Here is a 26,537-nt window from a genome sequence, read left to right on the forward strand (position 1 = left end):
ACATACACTATTTGAGAAAATCAGCCTTTGTCCTTTAAAAATGATCTTTAATAGCTTGCATCAATGAGTGTAATTTGATCTCTAAATGACAGATAAGTTAATCGTAAAACATTTTCTTCAAGGAGAGGGATAAGGTGATATTTACATAAATGAGATTCAGTCCAGGTTTTAGTAAGAGCAATGGTTTCCGAGCTGTTTCAAGTTATGTGGTGTAGCCTGTATTCTTCAGAAAGCAGGGTTTTTGTTACTTTTTTTTGTAGAAGTCTCTTTTTATCTGCATCAAACTTTCTGAATAAGAGTTTTGCAAACATTCCTGTGCATATTGTTCCTTTATAACCTGGGTAGCAGGTATGTTACCCCTTCACTTTGCTTCCACTACAGGAGTTTGAATGCCCTAATGGGGAGTAATTGCTAACTTTCCACATCAGTGTTTTCTGTACTGTTGTTCTGACTCAAATATAGAATATATGGGAAAGAGAACTTGCAAAACAGTGCAGATGATGGGGCTTTGGGCAACCTGCTCTAGTGAAGGGTGTCCCTGCCCATGGCAGGGAGGTTGAAACTTGATGATCTTTAAGGTCTCTTCCAACCCAAACCATTCTATGATTCTGTGATTGCAGTAGCAGTGCTGCTAATACAGGCTAAAGTGAGCACTCTTCATCCCTCGACGTGCAGGGACATTTACTGGATTTTTGGAAACCTAGCTGTCATCAGACAAACTTGGTGTCCAGAGTTCTGCTGTTGACTTCCCACCAGGGTGGGAAACGTTTAACTGTGCTCATCCAACCCCGCTTTGATGTCAATGGCTTTGTGATAAAGAGTAACCAACGTGAACATTAATGTAGGATGAAGGTGAGAATAGTTAAAGAATTGATAACAAAGGAGATACCCAGCGCGAGCTTTCTTCAGGGACTGTTCTCAATTGCATTAGGTTGGAGGGACTTCCACATCAAATCAGGTATTGTGCAAAGCTCTCTAGGGTGAAATCTTCCTGGTCCTAGGTGTGTATATCCTTGTGTATCTGGCTTCTTTTGATGGAAACTCTTAAGGAAGTTGAATTTTAAACCAACTTGGTAAGATGGAGACAGAATTTAGAAAGTAGTGACAGCCCGAGTGACAGCAGCCAACAGTTGTAGAGTACCCCAGCCCCAAGGTGAGGTAAAACCTTTGCTCGACTTCACTGACAAAATTGGTTCTGAGTTTATCATGACTGCAACTTTACCCTGCCTGTAACAGTGCATTTAAAAATGTATTTAACCCATCATCTGCTGCTTCTGGGAACTGTTTCTCCAGCTCTTTTTCTAAGCTCAAACATTGGTTGTGCATCCTCAGGAGCCTGCTCAAGGCTTCTCAGCAGCACAGCCAGAAACAAACATTTCTGTCCCAGCCAGGAGACACCAGGGTGCTCCTGATCCTATGGCAGGAGGGGATGCACACCCCTGACACTGGGAAGAGCGTGGGAGGCAGAGCTGTTGAGGACTGACAGCTGGTTCCCACTGCACAGGGACCTGGTGGCTTCTCATAACGCCTAGAAGTCACTGTGTTCCCCTTGGCAGCACAGCAGTAGGGAGCTTTGCTTTCCAGGACGTGAATCCTCATTGCTCTCCCTGCTGCTTCCCAGCCTCAGGCAGCTCTGCCTCCTCCTGGCACTGTCTTTTGCATCCAAACCTAAAGTACTTGTACCTGTCTGAAGGGTAGGAGGTACCATCTCTTGGTGTCTCTGTGTGGTTTTAAAGCCTGAGGCTGGTTTATATTTAGAATCTTGCAGCAGCCACAATGGGGATGGCAAGCAGGAGATTACATTTCTGGTTTCAAGCACAGAGTGGCGGACTCTGAGCAAGTAGTGCTGATTCTGCTGCTGGCCCTGGGAAGGAGTGGAAATTGTATTGGTTGATATTACTCAGTACTACAACAAAACTGGTAAAAGCATCAAGAGTACAAGAATCTCCCTCAGTGACATCTCAGCCTCAAAGGGATCCAGCAAAGACTTTTATCTTAGTGGAACATGGCATCTTCTGGGAATTACTCTGCTGCAGGTTTGACACCCAAATAAACTTCAGGTGCTCATAATCATTGGGAACTTTGAGGTATCTATGTCAAAATTGTACTAAGAAGATACTGAAAAATCTATGTTGTAAGGTACAACGTGGTGCAAAAACTCACCCTGTGGGATTACAGTGCTCTGCTTGATTGTGTGCCTCAATACCATCTTATTCAGTGGAGATCCACAATGAGGATGTAATGATAACTTTAAGTAAGCTGATGATTTCTCTCCTCAGAAAACGCATGGATGTTGTAAAACTGCCTATCAGATATTTTCAGAGTACTATCCTTCACAAGCCCTTATTTAACGCAGTTATATTTGCATGCATACCCTCTCTTCACATTTGCCATTTGTCACTGAGATAGCAAATTACATTCATCAGAATCCATTCATTCCCCCGGTTTCGCTGAATACAGGATTATCTTGGCTGTGTCAGCTGCCCTATGACTGGTAACTGTGAAAAATGGAGGTCGCCTTCAGATATTCCAAACATGTATCTTCAAAGGACAGTAGGTATTAAGCTGGAAAAGATTAATGGGCTTTATGTCATCGTGTTTGTGTGGCATAAAAGTGAATCGTGCAGATTGATGGATATCTTGGTAAAAACAAATGCATTTTTAAACTACTGTCTTGCCCCTTTCCTGACAAGTTTTAGTGACCATCAAAAGAAATATACTGAGATGTTGCCTTAAATCCTAGGCTGATTTTACAGGGCTTTTCACCTTTAGGAAACTGAAAAGATTTTAGTTATTGAGCAAAAACACCCAAACATGTGGACTGATAGCAGCCTTGCAGTACCTAATGGATGTACAAGAAATCTGGAGAGAGACTTTTTACAAGGTCATGTAGTTACAGGACAAGGGGGAATGGCTTTAAACTGAAAGAGGGAAGTTTTAGATAGATATTAGGAAGAAATTCTTCCCCGGGAGAGTGGTGAGACACTGGCACAGGGTGCCCAGAGAAGCTGTGGCTGCCCCATCCCTGGCAGCGTTCAAGGCCAGGTTGGACAGGGCTTGGAGCAACCTGGTCTAGTGGAAGTGGTCCCTGCCCATGGCAGGGGGTTGGAACTGGATGAGCTTTAAGGTCTCTTCGAACCCAAACCATTCTATGATTCTATGTTTCTATGATTTACTACTGGTTATCTTATAGTCTGTGTTTATATTGTCAATTCAGGACTATCATGTCTTATTTGTCACATAATCATGCAGTATATAAGTAACTGGAGCACATACCATTTTGTTGCTGACCATTTGAAAATTTTTCTCAAAACATTGTCATAATTCCCTATTTTAGATCCAAATTGCTTCTTTAAGACTGCCGCTCAGCTTGTCTGGCAGGTGCTTTCTTCACACAAAAGAAGTAAGACCTCAGCACAGAGAGTTGCCAGGTCCAAAAGGGAAGTCTCTACCTGTCCTTGAATAATACATTGTATTAAAAAAGTATTGATGACACAGAGTGATTTCTCACACAGAGAATAAGTAACATTCAAAAAACCCCAGTGTATTAGGGGAAAAGAGTTATCATTTTTGATTCTCACGATACATGGGTACATTGGAAGGATGCGCCAGAGGAAAACTGGTGGTGTGCAGTGAAGCTTGTGACCATTGATGGGATCTTTTTTCTCTGTAACGTCTTTGCTTGAATGAGAACAGGAGGAAAAAAAAACCAACCCAGGGTCCTGGTCTACTTCTGCTGCTCTTGTTCTCTGTGACCTTGGCATGTCAAATCTCCACCTGGAGGCAGACATCTATCAGGACTATCACAAAACTCTAATGCTTGCCTGTGTTGGAGATCTATGGGTAAAAGTGCTTCTTCACTGCAAGATATTATGCTTTTCAGTGTGTTTCAGTAATACGGAGATAGGCTTGTGCCACAGTGATAACTGCAGTGGCGTGTCTGGTACCCTTATAATGCAAGGAGAAATTTTCCCTCATCTGTTGCATACGAGCAGAGCTGTAGGGACAGGCACAATAGGGAGGGAGAGACATTCTGACCATGTTTTAAATTGATCTTGAGTTTCATTGCGAAGTGCGTTGCTACTGCCTTTTGCTTTAGAGGCAGGGATTGCTGCAAAGCCTTATGTACTGCTCCTTTGGGATGTTGTTTGTATTAATATTTTAAACTTGTAATAAATTTCTAGTCTTTGTTTTGGGGTTTTTTGTTTGTGGGTTTGTTTTGGGGTTTTATTTCCTTTCTTTTTAATTAAATTGCCTTTGGACTTTTAATTATCTTTCACTCCAAGCAAAGTGTGCTCTCCATCATGAAGTAGGATATTAAAGCACTAATAATAACTCTGTTTCTGTTTTTTAACTTCAGTAAGACCCCCATAGAAAACATTCCACTCTAGTTGTGATAAGCATAAGTCATTTTATAACTCACGTGTTTTGTATTATTTTTTCTTTCAATGACTGCCTAAGTAATATAATGGTTTGAGTTGCTTCTTCACAGCTGGTACTCAACAGGTATTTGCTCTTGATGCGGCATCACAATGCTCCATTAATATCATTACTTGCAGGAGATTGAGAGTAATGTGGATTTTTAGTTAGCTTTTTACACGAAATTCAAAGAATCTCAAAACTCAAATCCATGAAAATCAAAGACCTTTGTCCTAAGAGAGCACATCTTTGCCTCCCCCAGCACTGATGGGTGATCTAAAGATTGCCTGTTTGCCTGTAGCTGGGCTCATTTGAGAGGCTGCAAGTTCAGGTAAATGAGAAGGGGGGGATGTTTGGCTCAGGTCTGCAGTGGATTTGAAGCTGGGCCAGGTGATCTTAAAGCTGGGTGAATTGCTTTGTGAACATCATCACACAGTTCGTTGATTGTCAAATTCAGCGTATCACCAGTCTGACACCTCTGCCCCACTTAAATCTTGTTATGAGGATGGAAGCGGCGCCGAAGCTTTGTATTTGTCATAAATACTTGGCTGAGGTTCTTTTTGAGACTAATTCTGCAATTATAGACCGTGATGTCATGCCGAAAGGAGCAGACAGTCAGCTAAGCTCTGTGCTTTAATGGTTTCTGTGAAATTAGTAATAATACCAGGAGGCTGAATTTTAATTTACAGTGCTATGAAATGAGTAGGTTTTATAGTGCCTGAAGCACTCACCTTTGGAAGGAATGTGTGAAAACTTATGGCCTTAACCATGGATCATTTCCAAGTGGAATGAAGTCCTCTCTCCTCTTTCTTTTTGGTCAGGCAAACTGCTATCTGGACAGCTGGCCAGATGTGCGTGGTGCTCAGGAAAGGCAGCACCTCTGGCAAAGCTGATCCCAGCTGCTGCAAGGGATATGGCAGATGCCTGTGTTATTTTACAAAGCTGGTTTCTCCATCTGTTAGTTGATTGCAATAGGATTACCAGAGGATCTAATTGGGCAGAGGGTAGGCTGAAGGGGAGACAGTCAGCATCGCGCGCATCATTTACCAGTACTTTAAGGGGACAGAAACAGATGTTGGTCTTTTTGAAGTGTACCTCTGTATATAGTCAGTTCAAAACATCAGCTCTGTCCTGGGCAGGGAGGAACTCTGTTAGAAAAACAGAAAAGAAAGAGGTGGAAAATGTTATCCATGAAGATAAGCAAGAGAGAGAAGAGAGATGTAGACTTCAGAACAGCAAACAGAGCCCTTGCCACAAGTAGAGTAACCAGGGACCAGCTAGGACACTCGTAGCCTGATCCTGTAGTGCATTAAAAATCTCTTCCTCCTTCTTCTTTGCTTTCCACAACTGGGATTTTGATTCCATGAGACAAGGCTTCGGAAATCTGACTTACATGGTTTGTTCCCACTGGTCTCTACAAGAGAAGTCTTACCAGGCATAGAAAGCCAGCAGGGCTACCCGAGCAGAGGGAAAACGTGGGACTGCAGCACTGTTGAAGGTTCAGGGCACTTACAGGCACTGTAGTCAAGGAGTCTTAATGGGTACAGGCAGCTCTGCACTGTGACTGTTAATGGCATGTTTGAGAAAGTATCTGAAGATTTAGGTTAATGAAATTTGGATATCAGTAGAACTTTAATTCTTAAGGAGGCAAATCTTATTTCTGGTGTTACAGAGCATAGGCACTGACTCAACCACGCTGAACTCAATAAAAAGCCTCTGTTTGGCTTCACTGAGTTTTGAATTAAGTCCACAGAATGTTTGGTAAACTAAAAATGTTACAGCAAGCTTCTGGTGTTCACCATCACCTTGCAACAACAGGTCCCGGAGGGATCAGGCAAAGGCATTTCATAAAAGGGATTTGCTGTGCAGGCAGAGAGCAGAAAGCTGCTTCAGTCTCTTTGTTGTTTGTTACCATTAATTTGATTTGGGATTAGGAAACGTTTGTTACCAGTTTGTATTGTTTTTCTATTGTGTATTTTCTAGTAAGGTTTAAATTATGATGAAACTTGTTGCAGCATATGATAAAAAGCAGTCACTGCCTGCTGGGTGAACGTCTTGGTACTGGGGATATGCCTGAAATACTCAGTAGCGCTGAAATGCTGTCATTTTGTTAGGACTCAAGGTGGCAATGACATGGAAAAATTCATTAGACAGAATAGTCTAGAATGTCTTTTGATCAGTTTTCTGTTTAAATCTGTGCTTGATATATGCAGCTTGGTGCCTGGGTATATATACAGCTATACGTGTGACAGCATTTGGCTGTCCTGTGGATTGTGCTTGGCAATACCTCTTTGTAGCGATGTGTTAAGTGCACAACTGAGTAGTACTGTCCCCAGACAGATAGGGAAATGAAGTCAGAGGAATGGGGAAACCTGCCAGAGGCCACAGCAATAGAGCGGAGATAAAAACTGAGACACTTTTGATCCTAAAATGTATATGGGTACAGCTGTATAGTGTGAACTCCTGTATCAGTGGCTGCAGTCACAGATACGTGCATATGCGTGCACTGTTCTCCTGCACATGCGTGCACTGTTCTCCTGCACACTGCTGTAGAGGAAAGGATCCTTCAGGGTACTTGTTGTGTGCTTTTAGTTTGCTAGGAAGGCTGGGCTTTTATTTGTTCTCAAATAATCCATAAATAAAGAGCGTAAAGTTGCCAGAAAGTGTCAGCAGACTCTTACTTTATTGTGGCCTTGGATGTGGGGAGGCTTGCGATCATTTCTTCAAGCAGAACATGTCCATCTTACTCTGTTTGCTTTCTGTGAGCTGAATTGCCTCTGGCTGGTGATGTCTGCATGTAGGTGCATTTCGGCTATGCAGAGGGTGCAGCTCCCAGCCCTGCTGAGTGCTTTGTGTGGCCCCCAGCAGCTTTTCATCATGCCCATGCTGAAGTGACAGTGCAGTCTGAGAGCGCCTGCCTGCCCCAGCCTCCCATGGAACTCTTCCAGACCATTAGTGCTCTGAGTGATCTAACCCAAGGTGCATTAACCCACCAATAATCTTAAAACTTGCTATATGCAAAGTGCTCTCAAACTCATAGGGGAAAAAAACAGACAAACAAAACCCCACTGCATAAAAACCAGGAAGGAGGTATTTTTTGCTAGCTTCTTTTTATTAAGATCAGTGCTGCTGCTATTAAGACCAATGGTGCTCTTATACCCAGTGGAAGGGTTTTCAGTTCACTAGATTTGGTTGTATCCCTGTAAAATCCTTGTGTCAATGACTGACTCTGTTTCCATTCCACTACAAACCAGCCTGAGCCCTGTGAGCCATGCAGAACCTCAGAAGTCTACAGATCCCTATCAGGTGCAGCTAACAAAACCAGTGGGAAGGCATCCCCCCTCCAAAGTAAATGGAGCCTGGCAAGGAGAGCAGGGCCCAAGAAAAAAAATAGATTTATATATATATATATATATATATATATACAAACATATAAATATATTGAAAACAATCACTGTACTTGCAGCCTTGAGCTGTGATGCTGCCTACGAAGTGAACAGCTCATGTAATTCAGCTCCCTTCTTCCTGTGTTGTGGTGCTCTTAATTTGGGGGTTTTTTGATCCACCTATTCATAGCTTTGAAGCGAGCAGAATGTAATCAGGCTCTGACAGGGGAGGGTTGATTCTAATACCGGCATCCAGAAAGGAGCTGTCAATCAAGGATGAGCTTTAATACCTTCAACTTGCAGTTCCTTTAAACTTTTGCTGCAGTTCAGTGGTGCTTGGTCAGCTGTGGAGGAGCCAGGCACCTACAAAAGACACTGGAGGCTCCCTGGGCATGCTTGGGAGGGTCCTGGGGGGCCTATTCCTTGCCCTCTGCAAAGGGGCGGCATGAAACATCTAATCAAGTTGGCATTTCCTAAGCACATGAGAGCAGAGATTTCCTCTTTGAATACGGAGAAGCTTTCATAAGTGCGCATCCCAAAAGGCCTACAGAGCTTCTGTGAGCCGGCAGGCAAGGCAGGTTTCTAGTCACTTGGATTAAACCTTTCCTTATTGTAGCTGGAACGGGAACAGTGAGGGCAAGGGTTACTTTCTGTACCTAATTTCAAGTTATTTTAGGTGGGGATGTTAGATAAAATAGTCAATGACTGGCAGGATGATAGAATATGGTTTAATTTCAGATTTACTATCTGCCAACACATGCCATTCAATCAGATAAACACAGGATTTCAGCTGTCATCACAATATCTTATGCATACTTAAAAATAGAGCACTTTTTCTCACACCAAGAAGAAACTGAACAGGTTTATATATAGGATGTGTACACTCAGGAGGCTAGAAATTTTGAAATAGTCTGCCATTTCTAGAGAGATTCCCTATCTTTAAGTTAAGGGATTATGTTAGAAGTAGCAGAAATTCTCAGAATTGCAAAAGTTTTATCATTATCAACTGCGCAGAATAAATAAAAGGAACACCTTGAGAAGTGGAACTGGATAAAATGAGGGAAGTGCCTCTAGTAATTACAGAGGAGAATATGAAACTATCTGTAGAAGAAGAGGACTCAGAACTTCTCTGCCCGGCAATATCGTTCCTCCTGTGGTTTATGAGTTGTCATTCTTGCTCTAATGCCTCTCCTGGTTCATGTATTGAGCCTATCACAGTAATGATTTGAGTATCTACTAGGGAGGCGGAGATAGAAGATGACAATCTAGCATCAGCCCAGCACTACCCTAAACCAATTTGCACAAGAAATGTAATTTAAGCATTCACTGTCTAAAGCTTCCCTCTTGAAGACATGCTTTTCTTAGGTGGAAACTCTCATATAGGTACAATATGGCACCTCTTGTCATTAGTGCTTTACGTTATATGTTTGAGAGTACACAGATGAGTGTGGCTTTTTGGCTTGAGCACTTCACCGGTATTTGAATTCTTTATTGTGTATATCCCTTAGGGAGAGTAGCTGGTGAATACTTCTAAGGCCTAGCCTGGTTTGTTTATGAGGGATGCCCAGAACAGTTTGTTTCTGTGGACATCGTAGGAGCAGACAGCAACAGGCAGTTTCTCTGCTCACAAATCTTGCCTAGCAAGCAGTGCCTGCCCAAGCTCTGCCCTGCTGCTTTCTCTCCTGCTCACAAGCCTCTTTCTTCCTTAACACCCAAATCACATGTACCTTCAGTCTATTATTTCCTACCTGCAGTTCGCTCTTTCAGGTTTTGCAGACAGCTTTGATTCACAGATGTCCTTGGTACCAACTATTAGCATTTTCCAGCATAAGCAGTTATTGCCTGCTCTTGTTCCCTTCTGAATTCTACCAGGCTGCTCCAAAAAGAGCTCTAAAATGACATCCTCATCTGCTCAGCACAATGGTATCTTTGAAGCCAAGACTTGTACTTTGCTTCGAAGAGCCACTCTAGCAAAAGGACAGCATTTTCTTCTGAAGATAAGGGAAAGAAGGCATTTTTTTTGGAGAGCGTTCCTCCTGCTGGGTTCCCTGCAGGGTGAGGCTGCTGCCTTTTCTAGCGTGTGCAAAGGCACTCTTGAGGAGCTCTGCTATGACAGATCGGCTTACTGCCCGTAGAGACACGAGGGCAGCATAATGCCAGCCAAGATGCTGAATTCCCTGATCCTTGGGCTTCATCCCACTCCAGTTAAGCTTTCACACACTTCAGAGAAAAACTTGATTATTGGGTTGCAGGTCCCTCAGGTCAGCTGTGGGAAGGTCTTTTTGACTTCCACAGCTCCCTCCCAGAGCCGGGTTTTGGCTGCAGAGACAATTTATGCTGGGCTGTGCAAACAGATGAAACAAAGGAATAGCAAGGCTGGGGTGAAGTCCACTGTAGGTGTTTTTCAGTCTTAAAGGCTTCCTAATTGTGTTTGGTTTTTATTCTGTTTAGCTTCTTTTTGGTCTCCTTTAGAAAAGCTTTTCACACACAGTGATGTCCCAAGCAGTTTATTTGAAGTCATTGGTGGGTGGCGCATACATTATGGGCTGTGGTTTCATTGATATGCTCAGCCTCGCTAAGTAGATGGCATATTAAATGTTTTATTTACCCTGTGTGCTACCTGTCGTCTAATCAGCTTTTGTTTTTGCTGCATTCTGCTTGTATTATAGCAAGAGTAAGTGGTTTCATGTAAATTAAAGCCGCATGAAACCTTTTAAAGCCATTTTAAAATACTAAATGGTTTTGCAATAGGTTTGTCGGACAAGGGTTGGAGAAAGAGCTCTTTGCTTACCCATTTACTCTTTTGTATGCTTATTAGAAGCCCCCCATGTGACTCTTTCATCAAACATTGCATCCCAGTACTCATCTAGGATGCCAAAAGTCATTTATACTGTGCCGAAGAGTGGTTTGCATAAACAGGAGGCAGTTAACAAAGGATACAGTTGTGAGCTGTGATTGCAAATGTTGTTTATAAATTACAATACAGGCACACAATAGTCAAAACACATGTCCCTGTGATGCTTGCCTGGAGCATTAAAGCATGTTGGCTTAAAAGTTTCTTTGCTTTTATTATTTTCTTCTAATGTCTATGATTGGGATCATTTCACTGTGAATAATGTTGTTTCTTACAGGTGGATCGGATCATCTTCTGCGTCTTTTTGGAGGTTGACTACAAGATTTTCAAGAAGAAAATGGGCGAGTTTTTCCCTCTAGGTAGGTAAAAGTAACCAAGTGCCATCTGACTTGGAAAAATGATGCATCAAAAAGGAAACAGTTGGCGTCCTTTCTTCTTTCCCTGCCTCAGCCGAATGTTAAAATGTGAACTTTCTTTAAGATCAGCTGCACATAGAGGCTCTGATCCCGGGCAAATGCAGACATTTAAAATTTGTGAACCGGCAAAACTACTTGTGATAATGCTTTTGCAAAGTCAAGGCCTGCTTCTGTATGCTCAGTGCAGCTAGTTTCTTCATTCTCTGCTGTATCTGTGTTTCCTCCTGAGACCTGGTATGTGGCGCTGGCTCTCTTGACTCTGAGAAGAAAATGATTTGCACTAATGTATATAGCTCCTAGTGTATATTGCTTTTCCATGCACTTTGTACATGCTTTGCTCTTTCATTAACGATTCTGGTAGGGTTTCTCTGGGTCTGAAAAGATACCACAGGGGTTAGAGCCCAACTGTGTCTGAATGAGAACTTTAAACTTGAGCTGTCCCTGTGCAAGAATGAATGGGAGAAAGATGGCTCTCGCTGGAGCACTTGGGAAATGTTAGCCATTCATCTTATGTTTCACATGGGAGGTTACTTCCTACAATTTAAGAAAATGTGGTGGATAGTAAATTTGTTAATCCCCCTTGATCCCCTCCCCCATATGCCTGTGATTTATTTTTATCATATATATCATTAGAAATCTGTGTTCAAGGGGTTTTATCAGCCCTAACCTTCTCCCTTTTTATTTTGTTTTCTGTGACGTCAGTCCTACTATATGTGACAAGATCCAGGTTTTAGTATTTTGTTTTATCACCCATTTCAGAAGTGGGAGTCAACTTAAATACTCGCTGTCCTGTCTGTCTGTCTGGTGGAATGGGCCTTTGAGTAATAGGAAGCAGAGCTTTGGTGTGGTGTGAGTGTCTACTAATTCTGCAGGACCGTGTTGTCACAGTAGCCACAGTGGGTTTTTTCCTTTCTTTTTGGCTGAGAGTATGGAAATTGTGATGTTTCTGTCTCATCTCACTAGAACAAAGCTTTTTGTAGATGACTTTGTAATCTCCAGTTTGTGGTGATTGACAGCTGAAACTTAAAGACCTATTGAATTATTCAGGTAGCATAGAATGGTGTCTAACTGCTTAATATTTTCGTCTGGAGCACATTGAACATGCATTTCAAAGACTGCATTCATGTCTAATCCATTCATTGTGTGATATAATTTTTTTTGGCAGTGTACCCCAACACATAGGATAAAGTGGCAGTGCTCTGCCTGCATTCTTGCCCTTCAGATTAGGCAAGAGTAAACTACAGTGTCAATTTGTCAACAGATTAGAGTAATAATACTCACCTTCATCATTAAGGCCTTTGAAATCATGGATTAAAGGGTGGTATTGTTGTTATAAATGTAAAACCTGCTTGGGTTTGAAAGCCTGGGAGACAAGAAGATGCTTCAGAGCTAAAACATGACAAGCTCAAAGGGGAAAAGAGAGGAAGATGAGAGATTAATTTGTTTTGGAGGGTTTTAGAAACCTGTCATTGTTGAACTCCTGTCCACAGAGAACATGTGTGGTCATGTGTCGTGTTATATAAAGACGTAGAATTGCATTGCGCCACATTATGTAGACGATCAGTTGTAACACAGTTTTAACAGTATGTTTATCCTCATGCATTGAAATGTTTGCAATTTTTTTTGCTTGAACTAAAACTGGGAATTTGATATGTGACCATGAAGAGGGGGTCGTGGTAGGGACCCTCTAAGGTGCAGCAAATGCAGTGGTTAGGAGGGATGTGACTGTGCAGAAGGGTTGGTCCAATGCTTACACAAACAGCTGTCCAGAGAAGAACGTTTTAGTGCTCAGCAACAAGAGTCTGGTATAGATTGGTAAAAGATCTTAGGGCTCTTTTCAAGATGCTTCCCACTGTAATTTTCTCTTAACTAATGATTTTGAATGACAGCTTTGATATGCCTTAATGATGCTGTTTTCCAAAAGGACCTGAGCATCTACTGGCTGGTGAACCAGAGCTTTAAAAGGAAACAGTTTAGCATCTAAAGCTCAGAGAAGGTTTTCCTGTGGTTAGGTCAGTAGTCAGTGATTCGGGAGATCTGATTGCAATGTCTTATATCACTACAGACATTCAGTATGTCCTTTTAGGAGTCACTTAGACCTTCAGCAAGGAGATGCAGGGAAGATACATGCTACCCAGATGGCTTTCCATAAGCATCCCTGGAGAAATGATCAGTATTTGGGTGTATCTTCTGGAGGACTACCCTAACAATCAATATACAGTCTGAGGCTTTCTTTGCCATCTTGAATTGATGCTTTTCTGCAGGGTAGCACCAATACAACAGATGTCAGCAGAAGTAAGCCCCATCCTCAATCAGCTATAGCCTACTGGTGAGAACATCAGCTGAAGGTCTGGATGGTTATTACCAGATGACCATCACGTCTGCTCTTTTTTTCTGGTGTCTTGTGAATTGCCATCTGCATTTAACCTAGAGGACTTGGATGAGTTTTCAGCAGACTCTTCTTCTGCAGGGCTGTTCCATCTCTCCGCAGGATTGGTTTCTTGCACAGTGGACTTCATCAGCATGGCTCTGTGTCAAGGAATTAGCAACTGTCTCTATGTTTGACAGTTAATTCCTGATATTTAGACTGTGGAAGGAATTGCCAAAACTCTGGTGTTTTTGTTTTGGTGTTAAGTGAATCTATTAATGTAGTGAAATGAAAGTCTTTAAGGATAGACTTGCCCTAAATTTAAATTAATAGGACACTATCTGAACACTCGCAGGAGAGAATAACACTGAGATATTGCTTTAAGCTTAGAGAAAAAAACATCAAGACATTTTTAAATCATGTCTCGCGTTCCGAAACATTATGGAATGTATCTACTTTAATAGATGTGGACAAAAAAGCTTAGAAAGAATATATTCCTGGAGTTATATACATAAATAGTTATTACTTTAAACCTGGTGCATTAATAAATCCAAAAAGATATCGAAGTGCTTGAGCTAGTCAAGTGATAATGAAATGAAGCGAGAGTTACACCTCAGTGCATTAGAGTAAGTGGAATATAGATATGGGGAAATTGTTCCATTAGTTGAACATATCATTAGGCCTATTTTGCAAGTGGAATGCCAAAGAAATTAGTCGAGTAATAGTACTGATATTAAGACAACTGCCAAGAGCCTTGTCATTTGCAAACTTTAAATATATAGGGGGAAGAGGCAGACTTCTAAGTAATTTCATGTCTTAGGAGTGTAGCAAAGCACTCAGAAATGCTGAGACAGTTGTCACAGCCTCAGCATTTCTGATTTAATCTCAGTAATCAGTAGCCTGTACAGAACCCGAGCCAAAGCCAGCATGCTCCAAGGGGAGCACCACTTCATCTGTTACTCAGGCTTAGGATCTCATCCTAGTGGTTGTCCAGAAAAGCACTGGGTTAGAAAGTAAAGAGTCCTGATCCACACAGAATTTTCTGTTGAACCTTTGGGGGTTTGCTGAGGAGCGGTTTTATGTCCTGGTAGATAAAGAGCAACGGTGGAAGACTATTTTGGTTGAATAACCAAACTCCTGTGCTTAAGATGGATCACTGTTTTAATGCATTAGGTGCAACAAACAGTGACTCTTTCTAATCATTCCTTTTCTTTTTACCAGTTAAGTTCTGTCTCCTGGTGGAAGGAAGTAGCCCAGCTATTCCCTTCAGCTGTGCTGGCAAATTCTCTCTGCTTAATCCGAGAGAATGGCTTGCTACATATATTTCAGGCAAATAAAATATCCTTCCCTGCAGTTCTGGCTCAGCTGGGTTCATTGCTACTAGTATTATGAGTGAGCTTTCTGGGAAAGGAGCTGATACTTGTACCATTTTTTCTCTTGGAAGTCATTGTTGCTACATGGAGCCTTGGTACTAGACATTGCTTTTATTGTTAAATATATAAATTTATAAGCCTGACCAGGAAAATGATATTAAAACCAGTCCCCTTGAAAAGTTAGATTTACCAACAGTTGCCTTAGTGATCCATACTTTTACAATGCTATCAAAGGAGTAAAATTAAGAGTATTTGTAAACAGTTGCCAGCTGGAAGCAAGGATACCTTTTTTTTCCCCTCCTGTATAGCGTATATACCTAGCTACTTCATGTGTCAGGCAGATGATCTTCTAAGGACCTTTGACAAATGCTTATTTTTCATGGTGGCTGTTGTATATTATGAAAGGTTAAATTGTAATGCTTAAAGTATTTCTAAAACTATCACTGTTATCAGTGGATTGGAGAAGGGAATAATTTTGGAGGGGGAAAATGTTCTTTACACAAAACTAATGTTATAAAGGGTATGTGAAGCTGCAGCATTCAAGGTTATATCGCATCCTTACTACTTTAAACAGAGTAACAAAATTACTTCACTAAAGCATTGCTAAAATTGTTAGAGAGAGGACAGGTTTGCACTTTCATTAGACCATTTGATAGATGGAAGATGCAGGCTTTTAGACTCCGTGTCCTTTCAGAGCTAATGAAAGGATGCTGAGCCCAAAAGCTTGTTCTTTTTTTTTTTTTTTTGAGCCATATCAGTTGGTATTAGGAAAAAGAGAGAGAAATTGCTGCTTCTTGAAAAAAAACTTTCTGCTCTATTCCAGGTTATGACATTTAATGCATTTTCTGCTTTTGTCCTGGTTGATGAAAACACTGTCCCCTCTACCCAAAGCATATGGATAAGAGCTACTATTAATTGCCCTGTTACTTCAGGAGGATGCACAGCATCCTAGTTGTGCATAAATGTGCAAATATATTACAATTGCAGAGGAAATTCATTGTTAAGAGATCTCCCAGGCTTGGAATCAAATTGGGAACTGTCTAAATGGCTGAATGAAGGGCTTTGTATTAAAAAGGCAGATCCCTGCACTAATACGTGAGCGAACTCTTAAGTAGAGATTGTAATTTCTGTACTGGTATTGAGAAGCATCACCCTCACTGCTTAGTATGGCAGACTTCACTGGGGCTGAAGCGGTCCTGGGTGTGAGCAAAGGAATCATAAGTTAGCCCTTAGTAAGTAATCCTGTATCAAATGGGTAATTTGTTTGATAAATTTAGCCTCTCTATTTGCATTTGCAATGTTCATGAGCCGATTCGTTTCCTTAATTCGTCACCTGAATGTATTCCACAAAATATTTTTCATGGGCTTCATTTTACTATGTGGAGAGGTGCCAAGCAGTTTACTGGAAGCACCTGATATCCTTTATCTGAGATTTCACCTGGGCAGTGATGTGCCTTGTAAGTCATGAGGGCTCTGGTTTTTCTTACTGGTTCAGGCAGGCATGCAAAGGCCGCTGGAAATAGACATTAGGGAGTAAGATTTGGGGAAGTTTGAAATCCCTTTGGCTTTCTCCTTCTGATCAACAAGGGGTTCTGCAAGACCCCTTGTTGAAGGACTTCATTCAGAACAGTTGGGCAGAAGCACAGCCCTGCTGTTTCCCATGGTGGATCCTTGCCCCTCAGTAACTGAGGCTTCAAAGGAAGCATTGCCTATATGAGGGAGCTGGAGGAGCCTGTGCACCTGAATAGGATGCTGGCTTTGCTCTATTTCTCTCTCACCTGATAAAATACACTTCAACATAAATAAGATGCTGTAAAATTTTTTCTCAATCCAGAAGTTTAATATAGACATAATGCTTAAAGCTTCTGTGCATTTTACATGTGTCTGAAATTCACCTCATGAAACCTCAAGCTAACTAAAAGTTAAAGGTGTCCATAAAACCTGTGAAACAAAATTTTGCTATGGCTTTTTGTCTTCGTTTGCCATGGCATTGATGTGCCAGTCCTACCACTCATTGCAGTTGTCTGTCTTAGCTGCTTTTGCCAGTATCTCAATGTAGTGCTGGAGGATGCACAAGCAGCATTTCAGGAGTGGTGCTTGAGAGGCTATGTATGTAATTGGTGGCTCAGATACAATTTTCATCATCTTAAGAGATATGCAGACTATGAGGGGGTTCCATGGCATTGGGTTTCCAGTACCTAATAAAAAGTTAATGGGCACTTTCTTCCTTCAGTTTGAATCCTAACTAAACTTGCTGTTACTATCCCTTTGAATTATTTCCTGGCTAACTGCTGACAGAGCATTGCTCTAGACTTTGGCTGTGTGTTGAAAGTACCAATTCCCTCAAAATTTGGGCTTGGATCCTCTGGTTGTACGCAGTTTGACAGAGGCTCATGACATTGCTTGCTCTATGGTCTGGAAAATTGTTTGCCTCCTCATTCCTGATAGCAGCAATGGCACAGCTTGGAGCAGGGTATGGATAGACCATAACTGTGTCAAGAGCAACACTCAAGAGCTTTGCTAAGCAGAACTTCCTCCTCTTTACTCCAGTAGCATCTTGCAGACATTTTCTTTGTCTCCTCTGGTCAAACTGACAATGGAGCTTGCAGTCAATCCAGAAGTCAGGGGAAATGGCTGCTTCTATGTATTTGTCAATTCCAAATCCCTGAGCTCTCCAGCTCCTGGGATGGTGCCTGGATAAGGTCTGTATTGAAACAGTGAAGAGGGAGGCAGTGAGGATGTCCTTGAAAAGCACAGGGGTTATACAGACGCAAGAACGAGGCTGCTGCATGCATTTACAGTGTGGGAGAGCACAGGGAAGATGATGAGTGCAGTAATTAGAAGGACGACTATGGAGCAATTATTTACCATCTCTTATAACAACACAAGAAACACAAGGTATGCCAGGAAATGATGAACTGGGATGAAAACAAGCAAAAGGAAGTAGTTGTGTTTTTCACCCAGCACATTGTTAGGGTCTAAGAATGCTCACTTTGAGGTGATGCAGAGCCTGTAGGTCTTAAATATAGTTAAAAAGAGGATTAGCTCAACCACCAGAGAACAGGTCCAACAGAGGCTGTTAATCAGCATGGTCTATATGTAGCCTTAGGCTCTGGGAGAGGCTGCAGGAAGGAGAGAGGGAAGTGTATTGCAGTCCTTCACACATGGATGCCTGGCTCCAGCAGGTGAACAAGCAGAAGCTTTCTCTGTATAGCATCAAATGTGAATAAATCAGGGATCTTTTCTTTCTGCTGTGTTGTATATTTGGGCATCCCATGTAAAACATTCCAAATGCACTTTTTTATCATTCCCAGAATTATCCTGTCCTCTCTGGCCACTGATACCAAATCACTTCTAATTGCAAATGCTTTTAACCGCAAAGTGCTTCTCATTGCAGAGGATGCAGTTAAGTTTGCGCTTGTCTCATTTGTCCCCACCTCTGCTTTAGGTTACTGATGGGATTTTGTTAGGAGTTTGAGTTTAGAAAAGTGTCACCACATGCAAAACATACCATTTTGTGTGTGACTACATTAGCATACATGGGGGTGAGAAATCCACTTTAGCACTTGTAAACAAAGCCCAGTTGTTTCCAGTATTTTAGGACACAGAGGAAATAAGGAAGTTTTGCAATAGGTTCTGTTTTAAAAAGTGATGTTTATTTTCCCAAGGAGCGCCTCATTCCTTTTGTGTAAGGTAGAAGCATCTGGGAAATAGAAATCCAAATCTGATCCTAGCTGTGAGCACCATTTCCTGCACAGGAATAATGTTGTCCAGTTCCCTAGCAGTGGGAATGGCAGCTGCCACATAGCCTTCTTATGCAGCTGAGGCTTGTACACGTATATGTATTTTACAGCAGATCAAGTGATACAGCACATAAAAGAAGCCATCTATGTGGTGACAGGAAAAAACAGTGCCTAACTTCTTAGGAGATTGGTACTAAGGATTTCTATTTGATATGGCTTCAAAAGCTACAAACACATTGTACATTCAGTGAGACTCTGGTGTTGTGGGACTGGTGTAACTAAGCAACACGGGAAGAAAAACTGCACCGATGCTGCAGCAAGGCCAGGATGTACAGAGTGTATCAGAGGAAGTTTCTTTATAATCAGACTAAAAAATTTCATTAAACTTGCTTAGTGTCAGATGGAGCTTTACGTAGTGCCTATTGCTGCGTATGCAGGATTGCATGATTAAAGGATACAAATGTTCACAACCGAAAGAAGACCTATTTTTCATTCCAAAGCAGAAAAGGTTCTTTTGTTTTACCGTGTTCTTTTTTACGTCTACTTCTTACGAGCACTGAGGACAAGGGAAAGCTTTATGGAAAGTATAATTTTTAACAACTCGATGTGAAAAGAATCAGGCCTGGGTTTAGTTGATCTCATCTGGCAGTGATTTCTAAATCTGCTTTTCCTCAAAGAAAACATTGCCTTTTCCTGTGTTATTGGTCAGTGTGTTGTATTCTCCCAGCAGAGAACTGAGTTGGAAGGATCGAAACAACCAAAAGACCTTGTGAGTTTCTAGGTTATTGCAAACCTCATATGTACGTTTGGGCTTCATCAAACCCTAGGGTGTTCTCATGTGCTTTACTATGCTAGAAAATATCAACTCTTCTAGGTTGAGATGGACATAGAGCCTCTGTACTATTATGAAGCTCCCGTTGGGTAGCTGCAGTGGTTGTAAGCAATCAAAAAGAAGTGACTTTTCAATAACTAAGGATTGAAAAAGCACAAGACGTGACTGTAAAGCTCCGTAAGGATATTATGATGATCATGAAGACCCATGGGTGAAACTTTGGGACAAGACTGTGGAAAGACATGTGTGGTGGAGAGAAATATGGAGAGTGAGAACCCACTGGGTCTTTTCAGTTGCTGGAAACCTGATAATGTCACAATTTAGACAGCTTGCATGAGGCAAGTACCCTGGCCCACCCTGCTGCCTACTCAGGTTGGAGACAAGATGCTTTTGTTTGAGCAAGCAGAGATGGCCCCAAAATCCATTTTCCAAAATGTTGCGAGGTTGTTGTGCTGCACATCATCTGCTGTTCTATGGAAACTGCACAGGCAGATCATGGAGTACCTGCTCAGTGAGTGCTTCACGGCAGGAACTTTTTCAGCTGGACCCCTGGTTTTGTATAGTAAATAAGCTCAACAGGATGGCTGGAGCTGTCAGTACTGAAGGTTTTATGGGGGCTTTTGTGTTTGTCTTGTTTTGAAACATCATCAGCAGTACGATCACCAACTTGCCACTTCAGCCTCCTGTAGAGCTCTGCCCATCTCATTGCTCTGTTGCCAGTGCGTGTGCATGCAGCCTGACGAGGGGAGACTGGTCTGTTCCCAGCGTCCTCCCAGCTCCTCCCTGGTTATGTTCAGTACATGGAGCCGCACTCGCACGGGGAGCAGGCTGAGGCATGTGTGCTGGCTGAAAATGAGGAAATGTCTGGAAATTTTGATCAACCCGGAGAAGGGAAGGCTCCAGGGACACCTTAGAGCAGCTTCCAGTACCTAAAGGGCTCCTACAAGGAATCTGGAGAGGGACTTTTTACAAAGGCATGTAGGGGTAGGACAAGGGGAAGTGGCTTTAAACTGGCAGATATTAGATTAGAGATTAGGAAAACATTCTTCCCTGTGAGGGTGCTGAGGTGCTGGCAGAGGGTGCCCAGAGAAGCTGTGGCTGCCCCATCCCTGGCGGTGTTCAAGGCCAGGTTGGACGGGGCATGGAGCAACCTGGTCTAGTGGAAGGTGTCCCTGCCCGTGGCAGGGGGTTGGAACTGAATGAGCTTTAAGGTCCCTTCCAACCCAAACCATCCTTGATTCTATGAAATCAGGCGACAGCAGAAAGTGCTGAGAAAAGGAACAAAACCTGAGGGATGAAACAAGGCAGCTGAGGAAAGGTTAGAGGAAGGCAGGGAGGAGCTAGCAGAGATATTGAGGGAGCGCTGGCAGCCTGGGATGCAAGCCCTGAATGCAGATGAAACAGCAGCCTCCTGCAGTGTGGAGCTGGCTCTCAACTAAGAGCTCTTCAATGCATGCACAGTTAAAAATAAAAGGTGTTTGTACAGCGTTGGCTCTGCGTGCTAATATGAAGTAGAATGCAAATAGAAGCATGAGCAGCAAGGAGGCAGCAGTCTAATGGCTTTGGGGATTAGCAGCGGTATTTAAAGCCTTTCACCTCTCTGTTCCTAACATAAATCTTAACACAGATTGATGGTCTTAGCCATCTGGCTTGTGTTTGCTTTTATGCAATGACTAGTGAGACAGAGAAAGAACCTCACCAGCAAGGCAAAGGGAAAAATAAAAAGTATATGACAGAAGAAGGCATCCTCTTCCCCAGTGTCGGTAAGAGCAGCTATAGTGCAATTACTCTGTTTCACAGAGCTCAGCAGGTTAACAAGGGAGAGGGGAATGAAGGAGTAACAGGCATCACTTGCTACATGACTCTAAAAGGGAGCCTGTGACTTGTACAAATGTGCATATTCCGAGCAGCTTGCTCCCAAATGCAAAGTTCTGTGCTCTTCCGAGACATAGTTATCCCAGACAGCACGAGTTAGGGGTGAGTTTCAATCACAGGTTGACTCTCAGATATAAATCATTTTATACTGGACTGGAAACTGCTTTCCCATACATTGCCAATCCAATACGTTAATTTTATATACTACAGCCCAATTTACATGCCAGAAAATCTTGCACTCTCAACCATATCCCACATTTTGGATTAGATGGCTTCCTTGTATCCTAAGCCTTCTAAATACTGATGTGTGTTTTCTCGGGGGTGGACTGGCACTTGCAGGGAATCACTGCCAGCTTTCCTCTATCTCAGGGCTGCAAGGTCTGCAATTTCTTTTCCAGCAAGGCCATCTTGGTAGAGCTTCCCAAAATCCAGGGCTTTAATGGGGAAGCGACATGAAAGGTCGCTGTTCTGCATCTGTAGCCAAAAGGGTAATGGAAGTGGGTACATGCATACACACACTATAACATGTTTTCCCAGTCACAGAATCATAGAATAGTTAGGGTTGGAAAGGACCTTAAGATCATCCAGTTCCAACCCCCCCTGCCATGGGCAGGGACACCTCACACTAAACCATGCCACCCAAGGCTCTGTCCAACCTGTCCCTGAACACTGCCAGGGATGGAGCATTCACAGCTTCCCTGGGCAACCCATTCCAGTGCCTCACCACCATAACAGTAAATAACTTCTTCCTTATATCCAATCTAAACTTCCCCTGTTTAAGTTTGAACCCATTACCCCTTGTTCTATCACTACAGTCCCTAATGACGAGTCCTTCTTCCAGCCCTTGGGTAAAGGAGAGAGTTACAGAGGAACCTCAGCTATAGCCTGTCAGGTGGGAGAGTTTGGCCAAGAAATATTGATGATATGTTTTTAAGGAAGTGTTTACTGGTATCAAAGACTCACTCTTCGATTCTTTTGTGGTTTTACTTGATTTTGCTTTGAGATTCACTGTCTGTGATGCGTATTTCAAACCAAAGTAAACCTCCAGAAGGCTTCCTCTTGATGGGGTAAGAAAAACGCATAGCGAACATAAAAAAACCACCCCAAGGCCTAGGTATTGCAAATCTAGTTTATGGCCATCTTGTCACTGATTTTGCTTCATATTAGGTACATAGAGGTTCAGTAAAAAATACTTTTACTTCCTTTTACTTCTTCAGAACCAGGAACCAAGAAACTGACTTTAATATGATTCTTTTGGGGCAAAAGTGAATGAATTTTGGATATTGATTTCTAAAACACTGGCGTTTTTTATCTCAAGTAATTGATTTTGGCATAAAGCTCTGTCAACTAAACATGGTGTTTATCACTTCAGACAGCCACACCAAGGTCAGTGAAAGAGACCGCTTTATATTCAACAGGGCAGCACTTCCACTAGACGCATTCATAGTGTGAGAGTAGGAATTCTAGACACATGAAGTGACTGGGGAGTCGTGTGCCAAAGTGCAGCTCAGATTCAGATCCAATTTGGGGTCCACAAAGGCACCACAATGACCCAGAGATCATGTCACAAAACAGCTGGGAGCCCAACTCCCATTTTCAGAAATGATGTAAGGACTTTACTGCCTTTTAGTGAGACTTAGGCTCCTGTTCCCAGAAAAAAAAACAGCCTTTAACTCACAATTAGTTCACAAAAACAGTTTTTGCCTCTTCATAATTATATTGCATAATGACTTCACTACTTTTTAATAACATCAGATTTCTTGTCTGTGTCCATTATCAGCAGCTTAGAAGCTATTCTGTTGCTTTGGGAATTTCAGATTCCAAGTCGCTTACAGAACTATAATTAAGAACTTCCGCAGAAGACCAGGTGATATATGTATGTTAAGATATTATGTTCTGCTGATTTAGTGTAAAGTCTTAGATTAATTTGAAATTTTATCGTGGTGGTTTCATTATAAACGCTTCCATGTAAAGAACATGTTATTGGAAACTGAATAATTAATAATCTCTGTGTTAACCAAATGTTTTCTGAGTGGTGTGCTGAAAAATGTCAGGACTCCAGTTGAAAATCCTGGCTCTGTTGAAGTCAGTGGCAGAATTCCCATTGGCTTTAACAAGATTTTTCATTTTCTTGTCTCAAAAATTACCTGTCAAAGCTCCTTAAAGTTTCTGTGTAAAAATTCGTATTTGTACAGTAGGGGTTCATGTGCCTTTTTGATCTCCAAAACAACTGTTTGCAGAATAAGGAGAAAGGAAGTAAAATCTGCAGTGATAGTTTTCAGCCCTGGTCCTTCGGGCTGGACTAAAGTGGACTCAAGAGAGGTGTTACTGGCTGCTATATAGTGGGTTCTGAAAGTCCTGCCCTCCAGATCATGTCTGAATGAGGTGGAAGGGGAGAAGAATGGATACAGATCCATCTACTGTAGGTTCACAAGCATCCATGAAAATTCTCAGCCTCATGATTTTAATGCTTGTAACAAACACAAGGCCTCTATTATTAACCAGTTGTTCTGTTCTTATGCTTCTTAAAATAAAGTATCAGCCTCTAAATCTTGATGAAAGCAGAACTTAATCCCTCATAGTGTGTGTCATACAGTCATAGAATAGTTTGGATTGGAACGACCTTTGCAGATCATCTAGTCCAATCCCCCTGCAATGAGTAGGGACATCTTCAACTAGATCAGGTTGCCCAGAACTGCATCCAGCCTTGCCCTGAATATCTCCAGGGATGGTGCATCCGCCACCTCTCTGGGCAACCTGTGCCAGTGTCACAGCATTTGGATAAAGATCTGACCCTACATATTTAGGACCTAAGCACGACTCCTAGTTTCTGTTACTATTGATCATAATATTGCAAAACTCCTTTGGGTTCAAATGGCTAAATAATATGCACATACACAAGTTTGAAAGATGTCAAGTTTTCAATGGAAACTGTAGGCTCGCTACAGAATTTGCACATGCCCAAAACCATTTAAAAGGGTGCAAATGGAGTCTAGATGAGTTAGGAGCATAGTTGACATAAAGTTCTGTGGTCATCAAGCTCTCCGTTAAATGTTTAAGGCTCTGGAATATTGAATTATTTAGATGTTAACTAAAGCTACTGATTTTTGTCTCACCAAAAATACTTGTAGTATGAAATTCCTTTGTTACAGAAGTGCAGCTTTTTGCAGAAGGAAAGAATCTGCTTTCTTCATACAGTATCTTAATAATGACAAGTGTTCGATTCTTGGCTAGCCCAAGTTTCATCTTAACCTGTCCTGTCTGGCAAATTCATAGTAACTTCTTCATGTTATATGATTTCTGGATAACTAGTTCTCTTTTAACATAGTCAGCTGTTCTCAGGTAACAAAGCAAACTGAAACTTAACAAGCAAACACTCTGATAGAAAAAAGAATGCAGTTTCATTTTATATAAGCCATAATTTGCAGAAATCTGTAAATTATACTGAAAATGTTTCCCCTGTTTTTATTCCCTGCGTTTCCTGTATGTGGTCGTAACAGTCCAGCATCAAGGCCTTCTTTTCTCATCCACCTCCAGATCTTACTGTAAAATGTTAAATGGGAGGAGGCAAACTAAGATATGAGCAGTTTGAAACATGGAATATTTAATTTTAGGTATTTCCTGGTATTCTTAATAATCAGTTTCTTTCAATATTTTTTTTGACAGATGATGCTAATGAAGATGGGACTAAGCTGAATGAAGAGACAGGTGAGTAAACAATATTTTGTGCTAAAATATATCACTTCTCCAGAGCATCAACTGAACTGAAGGAATTCTTGAAACTAATTGCCTTGGTTGTGATAAGCAGTGCCAATCATTTATTGCCAATGCTACAACAGTCATCTCTGTTTCTTGACAGAGGGTAAACCATCCCTGTTAATAAAAAATAAACAGTAAGAATGGCTGAGGGTACCTTTTTGGTGTCATCATCTGTAATGAGCCTCTGGTTGATGTTTTTTTATTAATAACTAGTTTGAATATGAATGGGAAATAATTAAAATTCTGCAGTCTCTTTGTGTGTGAAAGGGTGTGAATACAGCAATTCGTGAGTCATCTGCAGTTCTGATCAGTGGCCATGGTTTGTTTGCAATGAAAATGGTAGCAAAACTCTCCCACAGCCTCTTGAATCATACAATCATAGAATAATTAGGGTTGGAAAGGACCTTAAGATCATCTAGTTCCAACCCCCCTGCCGTGGGCAGGGACATGTTGGACAATATTTCAGAGGACTTTTTTCCCAATCCAAGTTTGTTGTTTAAAACAAATGTTGATGTTTAGGGTTTGGTGGTGTAAATAGGCTTGAAATGGAAATGGTGGATAGGTATAAAGAAAGGCCTGAGGAACAAGAAGAGGAAAGGACAGAGGATTAGACATTTCCCACGAGGACAAAAGCTTCCAGTCAGAAGACTTCTGCTATTTCTTTGTAGAGAGCGTCATCTACTTCATCTTCTTGATCAGGCTTTTTGTAACAGGCTTCTATCACAGCACCGTGTGTTTCTTTCCCTGATGACCTTCACCTAGAGGTTCTCAGTGGACATCTCCTTTTCCATAAGAGACTTGTGTGGTGAAGGACCTCCTCTTCTATGCAGCATAGCTCTCCCTACTCTTCTCTGCCTTTCCTTCCCGAGCAGCAGGTACCCATCTGTGACAGCGCACCCGGCATGTGCACTGTCCTCAGATCTCTGTGACCCTAATCCCATCATAGCCCAGTGACTGTGCAGGAACTTACAGTTCTTCTCATTATGAAAAGATAGGAGATGATTGGAAAGGAGAGCCACAGAGAGAGAGAGATACACCAGCCAGAAAACAGAGGTAAAAGCTTTTGAAGCAATATGTTGGATGCTTAAATCGTCAAGATTGTCCTAAAGACAAATGGATTATGATGATTTATGCAACTGGTTAATTAGCTTAGAAATACTTGAAGAATGGTGTATATGCACAGATGTGAAAACATGGATATTCATAGATACGTGTTACACTGATGGATTAGCACATTCTTGTATGGCTGTTCTGGCCTGCTGATTTTATTACATATAATAACTTTTTCTTGTGAAGATCTCAGGATAGGAACTTTCAGAAATTTTAATACAATTAGTGTGATTGGTATAGTTGTACGTAGATACATAAAAGTAGAAAAATAAAGACAGTCATCAAACAACAAATACTTGCCAAAGATTATTCTACAGTTGAATTTTGCAGTATTCATCTAATGTTTCCAGTGTCGCTTTTTACCATTATCGTGGCATGTATACTTTTATAAGACCAATTAGT

General features: G+C 41.7%; 1 protein-coding gene across 6 annotated transcripts in view; it reads left to right on the top strand.

Annotated features, from left to right (window-relative positions):
- Positions 1 to 26,537, top strand: part of MACROD2 (mono-ADP ribosylhydrolase 2) — an 895,555-nt gene that overhangs the window by 796,735 nt on the left and 72,283 nt on the right. For all 6 annotated transcript variants that reach the window (XM_062610811.1, XM_062610792.1, XM_062610793.1 and 3 more), the window contains 2 exons: positions 10,937 to 11,018; positions 24,933 to 24,974. In XM_062610811.1, the coding sequence (XP_062466795.1) occupies positions 10,937 to 11,018; positions 24,933 to 24,974 (124 nt within the window). The remainder of the gene's footprint in view (positions 1 to 10,936; positions 11,019 to 24,932; positions 24,975 to 26,537) is intronic.

Source organism: Pezoporus occidentalis, unplaced genomic scaffold, assembly GCF_034315485.1.
Source record: "Pezoporus occidentalis ecotype Australia unplaced genomic scaffold, CSIRO_AGI_Poc_V1 ctg10, whole genome shotgun sequence".
NCBI classification, from domain to species: domain Eukaryota; kingdom Metazoa; phylum Chordata; class Aves; order Psittaciformes; family Psittacidae; genus Pezoporus; species Pezoporus occidentalis.